The sequence below is a fragment of the Magnolia sinica genome, chromosome 1 (genome assembly GCF_029962835.1).
Source record: "Magnolia sinica isolate HGM2019 chromosome 1, MsV1, whole genome shotgun sequence".
NCBI lineage: Eukaryota > Viridiplantae > Streptophyta > Magnoliopsida > Magnoliales > Magnoliaceae > Magnolia > Magnolia sinica.
Genome location: NC_080573.1, coordinates 2,774,020 through 2,789,427, shown reverse-complemented (window position 1 = coordinate 2,789,427; position 15,408 = coordinate 2,774,020). Strand labels below are relative to the sequence as shown.

Below are 15,408 nucleotides of genomic sequence, written 5' to 3'. Positions count from 1 at the left end.
TTGCTAAAATAACATTAAAATTAAGAAATGTAGAGGAAATGAATACGATTGCTTGGATAAGAAACAGTCAGGCATTATAGTTGTCTCTCAGCTCATGATGAGGACATCAAACAAATCTAAAACAATGCATCGAAATAAAAATTTACATAGTGTAGGTTAGAAGACAAATGCTAACATCACGTACAGCAGCAAAACAAAAATATTCAAGAGAACTTTGAAGGTCAAAGAGGCTGAAGGTTCTATGTAACAAGTGTTTCGTGTTTCACGGTTTGCTACTGGGAGCTACCCAGATTTCTGAGCATGTTAACAATAATGAGGAATGCTGATCACACAACCTTTTGCATATATTATTGCACAAGAGTTGATATGGGGAGAAGTGGCGGAAGCATACAAGATCCAGACTCCTCATCTGGTGGCCCACACCATACAAAGGACATCCCTGAGAATCAGGTTGGTTGGATGATCCAGAGTGATTGATTTGAGGAAAAGAAATGACACTCGCCCATTTGCGCACCCTGCTTTTATCAAGCAGTTAGGATCATCCATTAGGCCTGATTTTTTTGGACCAAGACCAAATGTGCCCATGGAATTCATGTGGAAAGAAATACTTGCAATTAGCTTTTGTGCAATAACAATCTGTAAAGAACAGAAAAGGATATGAGAATATGTAATTACGTGTTCAAGATATGATCCCCTGACTGGATAACTGTTATTTTTACTAAATTTTGAACTGTGGGATACATCTTGACCAAGTCCTCACAAACGAAATCATGCAACTCCGCAGCAAATTCCACTCCAGTCGGACCTCCGCCAACAATTATAAAATGGAGAGCTGTCTTCCTCTCTTCCTCACTGAGGTTTGGAAGGCTGGCTCTTTCAAAGCAATCAATAACACTCCTACGGATCTTCTGAGCATCCTCTATATCCTGCATGAAAATGCACATTGTCGAGAAGAAAATGAAGAACTTCATGCACTGTATAAGGATGCAAGATGCAACTTATTGCTAGAGGCCAGATCTATTTACTAAATGGTAGCAACCCTACAAATGATAAGGATGGTGAATGTGTCAATCAATGCACATCAAATGGGCATTGGTCAAATGCAGTAGGGATTAGCTGTTTCTAACCATTCGATCTATAGATTTTTTTTTCCTTGAAACATTGCTTCAAATTTTTCTTGGCCATCAATAGATGGGGTATTGAATGGATAGTTATGAACTTGAAATCAGCACAATTTCTGGTCTGCTGCATCCAAGGGATGGTGCAGTAATTGAACAGACTGGATCTTAACCAAAGTGCACCAATCACAGTTTTGACACCATTTACTAAATGATACATGTCCAAGATATTAATGGCATCATATAAAGAAATTTCAGAATATCAATGGCAGTCCTATAAACAAGAGAGAAGATGGTACTTGAGCAGTATATCATTTGAAAAGGCGATGAATAGAACTTTACCTTCAGAAAATGGCAGTGCTCCTTCACACCAGGAATGTTCAATGTACTTGCCAGAGCTCCTATTGCTATCACCAAGTAGTCATAGTCTAAAAGAAATTCTTCTTTCCCTTCCACAATTATTCTATCATTAGAACGGCAATGAACTCTTTTGTTTGCAGCATCAATCTTGACACATTCGGCTTCCCAAAACTGAATTTCTCCATTTTTCTGCAAGTTCAGAAGGACAAGTAGTATGCTCTTTCAGTAACTAGACTATTAATTTGCTTCTCTTAGGGCCTGTTTGGTTTTCCAATTACAACGGTAAATGGCTGTAAATGGGTAATGATTATTTACTTTTGTAATTGTGTGGTGACATCACTTAGATGTGACTGCAATGATAATTTTGCTACATTGATTGTTTCACCCAGAAATCACTGTAAAAATGGTAGTTGTATAGTGTGAAAATATAATAATCACAATTTACTTTACCTAGTTCCTTTATATGTGTATTTGACTCTCGATTTATGAGTCATAAACTCATAATTCCTATTTAAACAAACACTTGGAAATGATAATGATGGCTCATTTACTTTGCATTTCATAGGAAATTGGAAAACCAAACAGGCCCTTAGATGAACGGGTCATCATCATCATTAAGCCGTATCCCAACTTGTTGTTTTTAATCAACCTATGACCAACTAGATAGCACTTGACTGTAATCAACCTATGTAACAGTCTATTACATTGCACCCGTGGGAGTTTATGTTGTTATTGCCGGTCCCCAGCCTGGATAAAGGAGGTGGTTGAGTCAGATTGGTAGCCAACATCAAACTTATGCCATAACTTCCCAACATGAATATGAAGAAGCAGCGATTCTCAAAAACTCAGGAAGTTGGTGATGTGGGAGCATCTTGGTGTGATTCCAATGATGCATTGTATTTCCACATTGGGGTGGGGTGGTCAACGAGGTGAGGTCTGTGAGATGCAGAATGGCCACGGGGTGTGGCCCACTGTGGGACCGTGCGATTCGGTGACCCATGCGAAGTGGGGGTTGCCCACGGGGAGATCTCGCTTGGGTTTGCTTGGGAGGGCCTACATATAAGGATAAACTGGTTCTTCCCCATCAGTTCTGGAGCTTTTGGTGCATTGGTCGATTGTTCGCTATCAGTAGGAGGGCCTATGAAGCATCTAATATGGAAGTAAATTAGATAATTTAAACTAGGGTTATGCTAGTGTACCCACCTTCATGGGAATGTCAATGTTCCCAAAGGTTTTGAATGACACGTGGGATGCCCAATCATCAATCGGTATGGTTCATTCATAATTCCATTGGAAGCAAGCCATGGTGAAAGAATCATGCCGATCAGATGATCCTAACCTTCGAATGGAACCAATTTGCTAAACTGTCCATTGTTTACAAACCATAGATCACATGGTTATAATCATCAAACCGAAGTGCTACTTTGTTATCATAAGCAATACAAAATGGGATATATCAAGTAGATGTTTCAAGATGATGATTGGACCTATTTTGTTTCTCCACTCAATTTTGGCCGTCCATTTTCTATGCAACTGATCGGATGTTTAGGATCATTTAATTGGTGTAATTTTGCATCACACGATGGCTTGCTCATAGTTATATGAATGAATGAAGGGTTCAAATTGGTAATACGTCATCCCATGCATCATCTAAAAGCTTTGGGGACGTTGACATTTTCTCCATGAAGGTTGGAACATTAGCAAATCCCTTTTAAGTGATTTGGGATGGCCAATCATCAATGCAGACAGTCCATTCATTTCCTACCACCATTGGCAATCCATAATGCAAAAATCACAACAATTGGATGATGCTACCCATCCAATCAATACTATGGATAATGACATTCAAGATTGAGTAGAGAAACAAAATAGGTCCACATAATCTTGAAGTATCTACTTAATAGAGCCCACCTTGATCACTTACGATTCCTAAGGTGCCATTTGATAAACTGAAAAATAAGATCTGAAAATTAAGAGTTGATTTGTAATTTTGAAATAATTTTAGTCATCAGTGAAAAGAAATATTAATGCATCACTACTTTCAGCATTAAGTGAAGGGAGGGGAGCTGAAAAAAGTCCCATATTTTCTTTGAAAAATAATTTAAGTACTTAATAATCTAGATTTTCTAAATGATCCAAGTCGTATAAGTGCTAAAAATAAACGATGAGTGCTGAAAAGAAGTTTTATCAAAAGGCACTTGAGAATCATATTGGTTAGATACTGATTTGATAGAACATGGGAATTAATCCCTTTATTCCATAGCCCAGGCCCCACATCCCATGGGTTAGGACCTCAGCCAAACCCCCCTCGTGGGCCTCACATTACACGGGTTCTGCCTCACACAGGCCGCCCACCTCAAGTGTGCCCCTGCATCCCACAGACAACTTCACTCGAGCCCAGTGTGAAAATGCCCCTGCATTACATCTTTTTTGCAATTTTTTTCATTCCTAAATATATAAATATGTCTATTTTATCATCTCCACAAGTTTCGTTGAAAAACCCCCACCGTTTTCCCAATGTTTCCACAATGTTTCACTCAGTCAGTGATACATTTCCGGGTATCCGCGTAACATCAGCAATATCGATACATTTTTCAATATCACCAGCCAGCAATACTCGTAACAAATAACGATATTGATACTATGAACACGTACCACTAATAGGTGGATCCCACGGGTTTTTCTTTCTAAATCCCTCTTTCAGTTTTCTTTGGATGATTTTTTTAAAAAAATAATAATAATTCAAAGAGGATTAAGATATGTGAGAGAGATGGTATGTGATAGGGATAAGCCCGCTCTCATCCAAACTCCTTCCACATCCTTCCCGATCCCTCCCTCTATAAAAAGGAAGGCATTCTTTCATTAAAACCATCCCAAAACAGGATTGTTCCCAGAGAGAAAATGTATAGTAATTATAACCATTTGTCCATCAAGCCCACCTCTAGAGAATCTAAGCCATTAATCATAATCCGGGGGCCATGCTAACTATAGAATTAGAGAGGTGATAAGATCCTTGCGACTCCCATTAGTTGTTAAGCAGACCACTGGACATAGACGTTCATCTTCGGATTTGTGCAAAGGTCCCATTATCGTTTATATCAAGCCAACCATCAAGATCTCAATCACTTATTCAGCAGGACACACCAATATGGGCCATGGCCCAAACATAGGCTGCTTGGACAATCTTGCATGCTAGACATCAGCAAACAAAACTACCACTGGATATTTTTGAGCCATGTTCCAATGGAGCAGTTAGGATCATGAGATTGGCCTAATTTTCAGCCAATGCCCCATTGGAAGTGTGAAATTAGCATTCCTCCATTACAAGATACTAAAGAATGTCTTATTGACTAACCTAGTAGTCATTACCTTTTTTATAATGTTACGGATAGGCTCAACAATGCTACGCGCTTCCACTGTACCACATGTAACACTCGGCAAAAGAGGCGTAAATGCAAAATAATTAAGGGGCGACACCACCTGAATGTCATACAATGAGCTGTCCAGATTTTTCAAGAAGGTTGTGCCAGCCCATCCGGTTCCAAGCACTACCACCCTCTTCTTCTTGGGTTCCACTTGAGACAAATCAACACTAGTATCGCTGTATAGTTTTGACTCGGAATATGCCACAAGACCTCCAGTACTGCAATAGGTTTTTTTTTTTTTTTAAAAAAAAAACATTGTAAACTTAGAAAGGAGGATGGATATGATAGATTGCTAAGGAAAATACATCTTATGCATGATAACAATCAAATTCAAATGAATGTTCAATCTCTTTATGTCAAACCAACATCTACTTCTTTCTTCTCTCAGTGAAATACTGAATAACTAGACAGTGTGGAAGTAAAACAGCAAATAGCTTATGGCTACATTTGGATCACAAACTTCTGAAAGTCCAGAGTTTCAAAGAACTGCAATTTTGCGGCCCATGCAGAGAGCCCACACAAAATCAAGTAGTTGTTTCTGGGTTTTGGAGAGAGTCTTGACTTCTTTATTTTTTAGGAGCTACCCCATAAAATTACAAGCCAATGTTTGCATGTAGGCATGGGCCCCACAAGATCCTATTTGCTTGAAATCTGAGTTACTGAATATGTTTTGTCCAAATGTAGCCTAGATATGTTAGTTGCGAATGCAGTAGAATAATTTGTTTCACCATCACACCTTATTTCTTTGTTGACTCACCTGATTTTCAGGTTGTGTATCTAATTACAATTCTAAAAAGACACCTATCTAACATAAATTGTTTTTCTGGTTGTTCCATCACAGCTAACCATTCAAACTCCCAGGTATTTCAACATCTAATGAGGTAAATTACATTCAAAAGTCATTTTTTATTTAAAATTGTACCTGAAATGTAAACAACTTGGTTTTTCCAATAGGAAGAGTAAAAGAGAAAGGACGGCGCAAGACTTGGGTGTGGTTCTCTCAAGAAAATGACCTTTGGTATCTTTTTCTAGCCCCTTATCAGCTGTTATCAGGAGAGAAGAAATCACTCCATTTCCTAAGATTAGAGGTTTAGATCTACTTCTTGGTAATAGTGATTGGAGGAGACATCATCGTTGTTTAAAAAATAGTATGAATGTCTACTTCCCTCCAAAATCAAATTAGCCACCACACCAATATATGACGGAGTTGAACCAATTTCAGTCCCCAGGTGTTGCTCTCAGAAACCACTACTTAAATCCATCGTACTATCTAATTTGAATTCCTCGATGCCTCTATAGATCAGACAATCAGAAAAAAAAAACAAATTATTCGGGCAATCCAAATAGTCCGATCTGTAGGAAAGTAGAGTGTGTGCATGTGTTTTCCTTTGTGGGTATGTGTATATGCTTTGTTGTTCCCTCCAGAAACCATTTTTTTACGTCGATTAGAGTTATAAAATATCAGTTGTGAGAGGAGGAGAATTCTCTACACACCAAGACCTCTTTTGTTGTCCTTCCTGCTTCTTTTCTCCAACCATGTAATTGATTACATGGTATGAGAGTAAGGTTAATTGATCTCCAACCTTCATCTTCATTTACATGATCAATGGGCACCAAATGGACAGTTGAAAGAAGAATGTCAACAGTTCAAGTTTATAGCAGCAAACATCCATCAATCCAACAGTTGGACCATTCAATCAGTGTGATTTTTGGACTGTATGCCCAATAGGTCAAGATGAGGGAAAGTAAACTTCAATGGTTTTGCTCATGTACAAAGGAGACCAAGAACTGGGCTGGTTAGAAGGAGCAAGTTTGTATAAGTCGAAGGCTCCAAAAGGGCAAGGGGAAGACCCAAAAGGATGTGGGTAGAGGTAATGTTGTTAAAATCTTATGATTTATGATAAACGATATACGATTTGAGTCGAATCTTAAGCAAAAATGATTTGAATGCCACCTTGAATCCCTTTTTATATGAATCCTACTATTCTATGATTTGAATCCTAAGATTTACAATTCAAATCCTGATTTACGATTTAAATTACACTTTTTTCTTCTATTTTATGCTTCACTTGGCTTTCATTTTATGTTTTTTAATTGGTGAGGGCTTTAAGAATTGTTCAAAAAAAGTAAATTATTTTATTTATTCTTTACAAGAGATTAAATTATATATACCCTTCAACGTTAAATCACAAAGCTTTTTCAAGACTTCTTAATTAGTCAAAATACCAAATTGATGTATGACTTATCTGAAATGTTGTATAGATGGTTACAATCATGTTGACTTATATGCATTGAGGAATAATGTTTAGAAACCAAAATATCTTTTTTTCGTCGGTCTACCGCATCCAATGCCGCTTTCCCAACGTTGTTCTACATTAATGAAAGGTACCAAGAACATACATTATCAAAGGGTTTGAGTACCCATAGGTGGTGAAATTCCATTAGCGTGAGTGCATGTGCGTGTGTAAAAAAAAAAAAAAAACATACATTATCAAAGGATCCTTGTATTATTTTTAAGGGAAATTTATTGAAAGACAAAAATAAATAAATAAAGGAAAGATAAGAATCCTTTAACACTACCATGACATGACATGGTATTACTTGGTGCATATTGATGGCAGAAGGATGATTGATGAGTTTTACTTTATTTTTTTCTGAGTTATATTTTTTTCAAAATTTTTTAGTGAAAATTGTAAAAAAAATCTTAAGAATTACACTTTGATATGATTCAACTCTGTTTACGATTTGCAGTAGGATAACGATTTTGATAACATTGGGCGGAGGTAGTAGCTAAACACTTGCTGACCTGGCCTAATTGAAGTTTGGCCTTTGATAGAGTGGAATGGCAGAAAAGGACTTAAGTATTCAATTAGTTGGGATAAGGCTTAGATGATGATGACGATGCCCAATCCACGGTGGGGCCCACAACTTGTTCAGTGTGGATTGGCATACATGTGTACTGCACAAATAATGAGCATGAACACAAATTGTATAGAGCCCACCATGGTGTTTGTGAGAAATCCACCGTCCATCCATTTTTCCAGCACATTTGTGGCGGATCCACAACTCAAGTTTTGCCACATGAGAGGAGGGATTGAACGACCACCATTGAAACAGTCTTCAGGCCACAGAAGTTTTGTATCAGGCTAAGCTTTTTGTGTTTTCATTTCAACCCAGTGGGAATGACCTTATAAATAGTTTAGATGGCATATATAACATCAAGGTGGACCTAGCAAGGTTTCAACGGTAGTCATTTCTTTCCCACATTTTCCTCTCGTTTGGCCCACTTGAGTTTTGCATCAATTTCATATTTGGTCCCATCTTCTAAAATGAGTTAGTAAAACGGATGGATGGGGTGGATTTCTTACAAACATCACCGTAGGCCCCACCTAGCTTCCAGGCAATCCGCATCTAGTGGGAAACGGATTGGCTACTCCCCCTGCCACCGGCCCCGTGGCTGATGGTCGGTGCTCTGTGGGCCCCACCATGATGTATGTGTTTCATCCATTCCGTTCATCCATTTTTACAGATCATTTTAGATCGTAATACCAAAAATGAGAGGGATATAATATCAGGTGGACCACACCACAGGAAAACAATAGTAATTGGATATCCACCATTAAAATCCTCCTAAGGCCCACTGTACTGTTTATTTGACATCCAATCTGTTGATTAGGTCATTCCGGCCCAGATGAAGGGAAAAAAACAAAGATCAGCTTGCTCCAAAACTTTTATGGCCCCCAAAGGTTTTTAATGGTCGATGCTCATTCAACACTGTTTCCTGTAATGTGGTCCACTTGAGATTGAGATATATCTCATTTTTGGTCTGATAGCATAAAATGATCTGGAAAAAGAGATTGACGGAATGAATGAAATACTTACATCATGATGGGGCCCACAGAGCACTGACCACCAGCCATTGGCTGGTGGCAGGGGGAGTAGCCAATCCGTTTCCCATCCAGTGAGCATGCTTTAAAAAGGTACACGCAACGGCCGTTAGTAACGGTAACGACTGAGACCCATTTCGACATACGGGCCAACAACGTTTCACAACGGGCCAGGTGTCCAAACCCAGCCCGCATTGTTCAACAACATAGGCTCGAGTCCGACTGGATTGTTTCTCAAATCGGAACATCGGGAGAGACGCAGACGTGTTTAATAGGGCTGTCAGCGGGTCGGGCCTGGGGTTGGTCTTGGTTTCGGTCCGGGCCGTCGGGACGGCCTGAGTCAAAATTCTGATTTTACAGCCTGAGCCCGGCCCATTGACACCCCTACTGTTTATTGCTCGCTGCCGCAAGGGTAATCAGGGCGTGTGGTTGGTTCGGTTGTTCGCGAGAATGGCGTTAGATTCGAGGCCGAAAATCCAACGGTTTTGCCGGAGGTGATCGGAGGAGCTTGTAAGATGAGAGAGATGGATGCGTGGGTTGGACTGTGGAAGACGCGTGGACGTGGGTTCGGAGACGGGAGAGAGTAGCAAGTAACCGTACGCGGTTTGGCTAGTGACGGTCGCTGCCCTGTGGGCCCCATCATGATGTATGGGTTTTATCCACACTGTCCATCCATTTTTTTCAGATCATTTTAGGACTTGATGCCAAAAATTAGACATATCTAAATCCCAAGTGGACCACACCATAGAAAAAAAGTAGCTATTGAATGTCCACCATTAAAAACCTCCTAGGCCCACTGTAACGTTTTTTTGACATCCAACCTGCAGGTCTATACAGGCCTTGACGAAAAGGGAAAAAGAAATATCAGCTTGATCCAAAACTTTTGCGACCCAACCGGATGTTTGGAATGACCGATGTTCAATCAACACCATCCGATGTGATCCAATTGACATTTGAATCAATCTCATTTTTTAGATCATATTATAAAATGATCTAAAAATGATTAGACACGTGGATAAAACACATATATCATGGTAGGGTTTACAGAGCACCACCGGCCGATTGGCCAATGACATGGTCACTAGCCAACCTACATCCCAAGCAACCTAGGTGCTGGCCGGCTGTGATGTTTATGTGAAATCCACCTGGACCACTGGGTGAATCACCTTGTTTTAATCCAGTGCCTAAATATCATCCCATAATACTGTTAGTGTAATGACCCGACCAACATTGTATAATATTGTCCGCTTTGAGTTTCACTGAACCTGGGCGGTTTTATACTCAAGTTTTCTCTAAAAGGCCTCGTACAAGGAAGGTACTAACCACACATATAACCACCATTATTTCGGACAGCGCTTCCAATGTGGGACAAGTTTAACCCCACTGCGTACACAGTAGCCTGTCAACCACTAGTAGCTCGCCCAGGTTCTTAGGCCCTACCCACATCAGCGTCTTCCAACGTGTGCCCGCCCACATGTGCAACATTTGCGACCCCACCGGATGTTTGGAATGACCGGCGTTCAATCAACACTATCCGATGTGATCCAATTGAGATTTGAATCAATCTCATTTTTTTAGATCATATTATAAAATGATCTAAAAATGATTAGTCAACTTGGATAAAACACATATATCGAACGGTGGAGTTTTTCCTCCAAAGATGCTATGTGATTTTCCCTTCACAGGAAAAAACTTTTCAATATATCAACGTAATCAAACAAAAGTAAAAGAAATTACAGTCGGTCATTAAGAACAATAATAAGAATGTTTCTTTTAAAAGACCGGCTTGTCTTGTATGAGCATAAACTTACGTTATAATTAAGAAATTGTTGCTATCAAATTATCGTATAGATAAATTGAGCTAAGATAAATTGACAGATTAAATTTGTTTATTGGATTTAGTTACTTATATTTTTTTCTCTGTTAATTTTTTTAACCATTTATATATTTCTTTTGTAGTTATTCTTCAAACATTTTTCTTTTTTATTGGACAGTTATAGCAATTGTGGCGTTGCCATTTAAATCCTTCTTTAATTACGTTTTTCATTTTGAATGTTCTATCTTCTTTAGGACAAGCTCTATCCTTCTTATTTATAACTTACTCTTCGACTGCTTTTTACGTTTGAATGTCTTGGCCGTACTGCTTTATTGATCACTTGATAACATGCATTATTAAATCGATGCCAACTATGACTCCAAAAAAGGCACTCCAAATACCTTAAAAAAAATTTTCATAAACATCTCATCTCTTATGTAATGTCACATGTTGCTTTCTTATTAGCTTTTCCCCTGACAGTCAAAAATAAAGTATAACATATTCACATACCACAAAGTTGGAAACAACATATAAGCCAATCATCACACTCTAAATTGTTTCTCTGATTTTCACCCACCTAAATCAAGCATGTTCTTGAGTTTAGGGAACCATGCTTAAATGTTTGTTTGGCACCTAATGGTTGGAGTAGATTTCATATAATCATCAAGATAGGTCACGTAAAAATTAAGAGTGAACATCTATCATCATTGTATCCCCAAGTATGAATAACATGAATAATAGGTCAATCTGATTTTTTAACCCTTTGTCTAATGTTAAATTACACATCTAACAGTAGCAGTTGATTTCAAATCAACATCACGGGGGCTTTCCCATTTTATGGAGGCCCACCCTTAATATTTGATGGGCCCACCATGATGTCTATTTGAAAGCCACTCCTGCAATTATAATCCCACGTTCTCCCCTTGTGATTCATGTGGGGGAATAGTCGAGAGAGAGATTCATCTTTTTTTCTTACGTGGCCAACTATGATGACTATATGAAATCCACTCAAACCATTAAATATCACACCAAAATTCAAGTATTGAGCTGAGAAATCAGACCATAAGTGATTCATACGGAACGCAATAAGAGAAACTATTTAGAGGGTGAGTGTTGTTCCATTGTTTCCAATTGTGTGATACACATGAATCATGGACGGTGTTGACATTTTAGCCCTGGGTGTAAAATGTGGTTAAGCACCTAGTAATGGGTGCGGGATTCACATAAACATTACAAAGGGCCCACTCAAGCCAGAGATCACTAGTCATTGTAAATTGTTGGTTTTAAGCCAGAGCCCAGCCATTGGCCCCATATATACTTTAGCCAGAGGCTCACAAGAAGTGGGTCAGGCTCGAAAACCTGATGGACCAGCCGCCAGCCCATTGACAGCCCAATCCGTAATGGGCCTGTAAGCATCAATACATTTTCTTCCTTTAATATAAATTTTGACCGTTACAGAGATCGTTACAGGCCCATTTGATCAATTGTGATTTAAAGATAACTCCCCCATCTACAGTCCAGCCCACCATTTGAACGCTCTAGAATGACATACATGCAGAGGATGAAAACAATATTAGGCTATTAGGCAGTTAAGTGCCAATTCACTGCCCTTCCATCATAAACCTACGATCACCAATTGAGCGTGATTTTCAGTGTGGCCCACAATTTTGGTAGCTTGGATAGATATACATATGTGTTCTACATATATAGTGGGCATCCATGGATATACATTGATCGAATACCAACCATCCATCCGATATCCTCTGATCAGACGGTGGAGATGACCTGATCAGTGTGATTCAAGGGGCATTCCCCCATCTGCACTTGGATCCACGGTTTGAACGCTCTAGATTGACGTATGCACGGAGGATGTACAACAACATTAGACACTTAAAGCTCCTATCCTCTGTCCTTGGATCGAAAACCTACTATCACCTAATCAGCTTGATCTTCTGTGGGGCCCGCAAGTGGAATGATCTGCATTGACTTCCACGTCCACTATCTATTATGGCAGAGTATAATCAAATTCGTACAAATTAACAATGATGACATAAAAATTGAAACATACTATATATATATATCAGAATGCTGTGAAATGGAAGCTACAAGAAGAGATGGAATGGAAATTGGCTTCTAAAATTTCAAATGAATCGAAACCGAAGATGGATTTTTATGTACGTTAGGATAGAAATTTAAATAAAAACGAAAGATTAAAAAAATTACTTGACAGCGAAGAGAAGGGTAAGCTTAGAGAATTGAAAAGCGCGTGTAGATCGATCGAAGAAGGAAAAGAAACGCATTTTCAGATATGAATGAGAGAGAGAGAGAGAGAACTCCGTTTACTGTCCGTTGGTTGCTACGAATATTTATGCCGCCCGACCGCACGCAACCGTACGCAACTTTGCGTGTAACCGGGGTTATGTAACCGGAAGCGGCCTGTGACCCCGGGCACATCGAAATACCTGTGCCCGGGGCGGTGTGGGGCCCACAGAGATTTCCACGACAAATCCACTTCGTCCATATGTTTTAAAAGACCATAATTGGATAGGATTTTAAAAATCATGCAGATCAAAAGGTCATGTGAGCCACATTAGTGAAACAGTGGGAACAGAAACATCCACCGTTGAAATCTAGCTGACTATGATGTTCATATCCCATCCAAACCGTTCATATGGTTATTACCACTCACATAAACTGTAGGAAAAATATCATACTGATACAAAACTGTCACCCCAGGCGTTCAATCCCCAACGTTTCGTCTGATATAGCCCACATGAGTTTTGGATCTTCCTGATTTGTAGAATCCTCGTGACCTTTTAAAATGGATGGACGGAGTGGATTTATCACAGACATCTCTCCGAGCCCCATACAACTCATAGGCAATCCGCTTCCTATGTAACCCCCGTAAACACAAGCTCCGTATGCCTACTGATGTTTTTGTTACATCCACTCCGTACATTCGTTCTACACCATACAGACGCGAGTAAAATCCAAAAATCAAGTACGCCACGTTGGGGATGGAAATAGCCATTGTTAATTCTCACATGCAGGAAGAGAAAACATAAATGTACGCGTGATTGTCCGGGTATGTCAGGGTTTGTTCAACTTAATGATATTCACTGAATTGGTTGACACCCGCTGGGATGAAAAGATTGGTGAATGGATATGAACCAGAGTTCTCTCAAGTAGATCACCAATTGCTTGATTTGATGCTCACCGTATTTAAGTAATTTGAGCACGGAGAGGGGTTAGCCATCACAAATAAGTTCTTTTTACCTTGTACTAATGATAACGGAATCATAGTTTTAAGAACATTTTATTTTATACGTATATCATGTGGTATTTCTCAATCACGATAGAAGATTTGCACGTGATAGAATAAACACTACCATAAATACAATCAATATTTATTAATGTATTGGCCTTGTTGCAACTTTCGTGCTTTTATAATATAATCGAAGTGTAAAAATAAGATAAATACCTAATGCCCTTGTTGGAACAAACGACTGATATTTAATCTTTTAATATGACGGGGGTATAAATAGTTGAATTAGAACTCAAATGGACATGAGAATTTGATAACTTAAGATTACAAATATTGAATCTACTCCTAAAATAAACATTCTTCAGTGAGAGTTGCTGGGCAATAGTAAACTAAAATAGAAAAAGTAAAATATGTATGAATGTAAAGTAAACATGCAGATAAATGTACTCGTCTGGCCTCAAACTCTTCTTCTTATCTTCATTTTATAGCTTTCTCAAGGCGTTGAAAGCCCATCATTGGGCTTAAAGGTCATTTGGAATGCTTCATGCGTACTTTCTGAATATGCAACATTTTCCTCTACAAACCACCGTTCACTTTAAAAAGAAAGTACTCCAGACTTGTTAGCTTCTCAAATCTTCTTTCCATAGCGGATCCTCCACAAAGATGATCATGGCCCATTAAAGATTTGGCCTGGTGCCCCCAAAGCTCCCATGATGAAGGCAATTAGACCAAGGTCCAAGAAATTCAAGGGTTGATCAGTTTTGAACATGGTTATTCGACATCTCCCGATGGCTCACCTCATCAACTTCAAGGTGTTGGTCGATTCAGATCAAATATCTCCTTCATTTAATCACCTAGAACGATGATGGCTTGGAGTGTTTGAGTAATTTGACCCCTGATATTGATATATCATTTGGATAGATCAGATTTTCCATTCTCTTGATTCTGATCATCGTGTAAAATGAAACTTAATATATTTTCAACTGTCTTTTTATAATTCAAGTATGGGACTATATCTAAGTTGGTTTGTATGCTGAATATACCTCTCGGTCTTCATGATCTTCCATATCATTGTTGGTTCTCCAAATGTCTCTAGAAAATTTTTTCATTTTAAAAGGATTAGTAAAGGCGATCTCGCGGATGATATCATATCTAGTTGTAATATAAGATATACTTGTCCAGCGGGTCTTTTATAGTCATGCCTAGCACGTCCTTCATTTAATGGGCACACTAATCATAATCATATGGCACATGATATTTCGTCCCCATAAAGGGCTTGATAAAAGTCTCTACCATTACAATAATGACCAAACATGAGTGCAAGTATAATTCTGACTGTGCCAAACATATAATGTCTCCACATGACATATTTTCATTGGTGGGCACCCAAAATGGGTATAAATAGTTATACCAACGTTTTTTCTAGTGTGGATTGCTTTAGTTCTGCATCTCAATCCTACTCCATGCCCTGTCTTAAAATAATGCGATGAAACAGATGAACAGAGTAGATATAACACATTTTATCTTTTGGGAAAGC

The 15,408-nt window shown here is 38.8% G+C and overlaps 1 protein-coding gene across 2 annotated transcripts in view; it reads right to left on the bottom strand.

Moving 5' to 3' along the window:
* LOC131236695 (external alternative NAD(P)H-ubiquinone oxidoreductase B1, mitochondrial-like) overlaps positions 1-12,962 on the bottom strand; it is a 46,661-nt gene extending 33,699 nt beyond the window's left edge. Inside the window, exons 1-4 of one of the 2 annotated variants that reach the window (XR_009166841.1) lie at positions 12,830-12,921; positions 4,848-5,121; positions 1,461-1,667; positions 676-926 (exon numbers count right to left, since the gene is read on the bottom strand). Coding sequence is in view for 1 of the 2 variants with exons in the window: in XM_058234054.1 (XP_058090037.1) it covers positions 676-926; positions 1,461-1,667; positions 4,848-5,121; positions 12,830-12,906 (809 nt within the window). In the remaining variant the exon portion in view is untranslated. Of the gene's footprint in view, positions 1-675; positions 927-1,460; positions 1,668-4,847; positions 5,122-12,829 lie in introns of both variants that reach the window. The other variant, XM_058234054.1, reaches the window with a different exon arrangement.
* Positions 12,963-15,408: the final 2,446 nt, after the last annotated feature.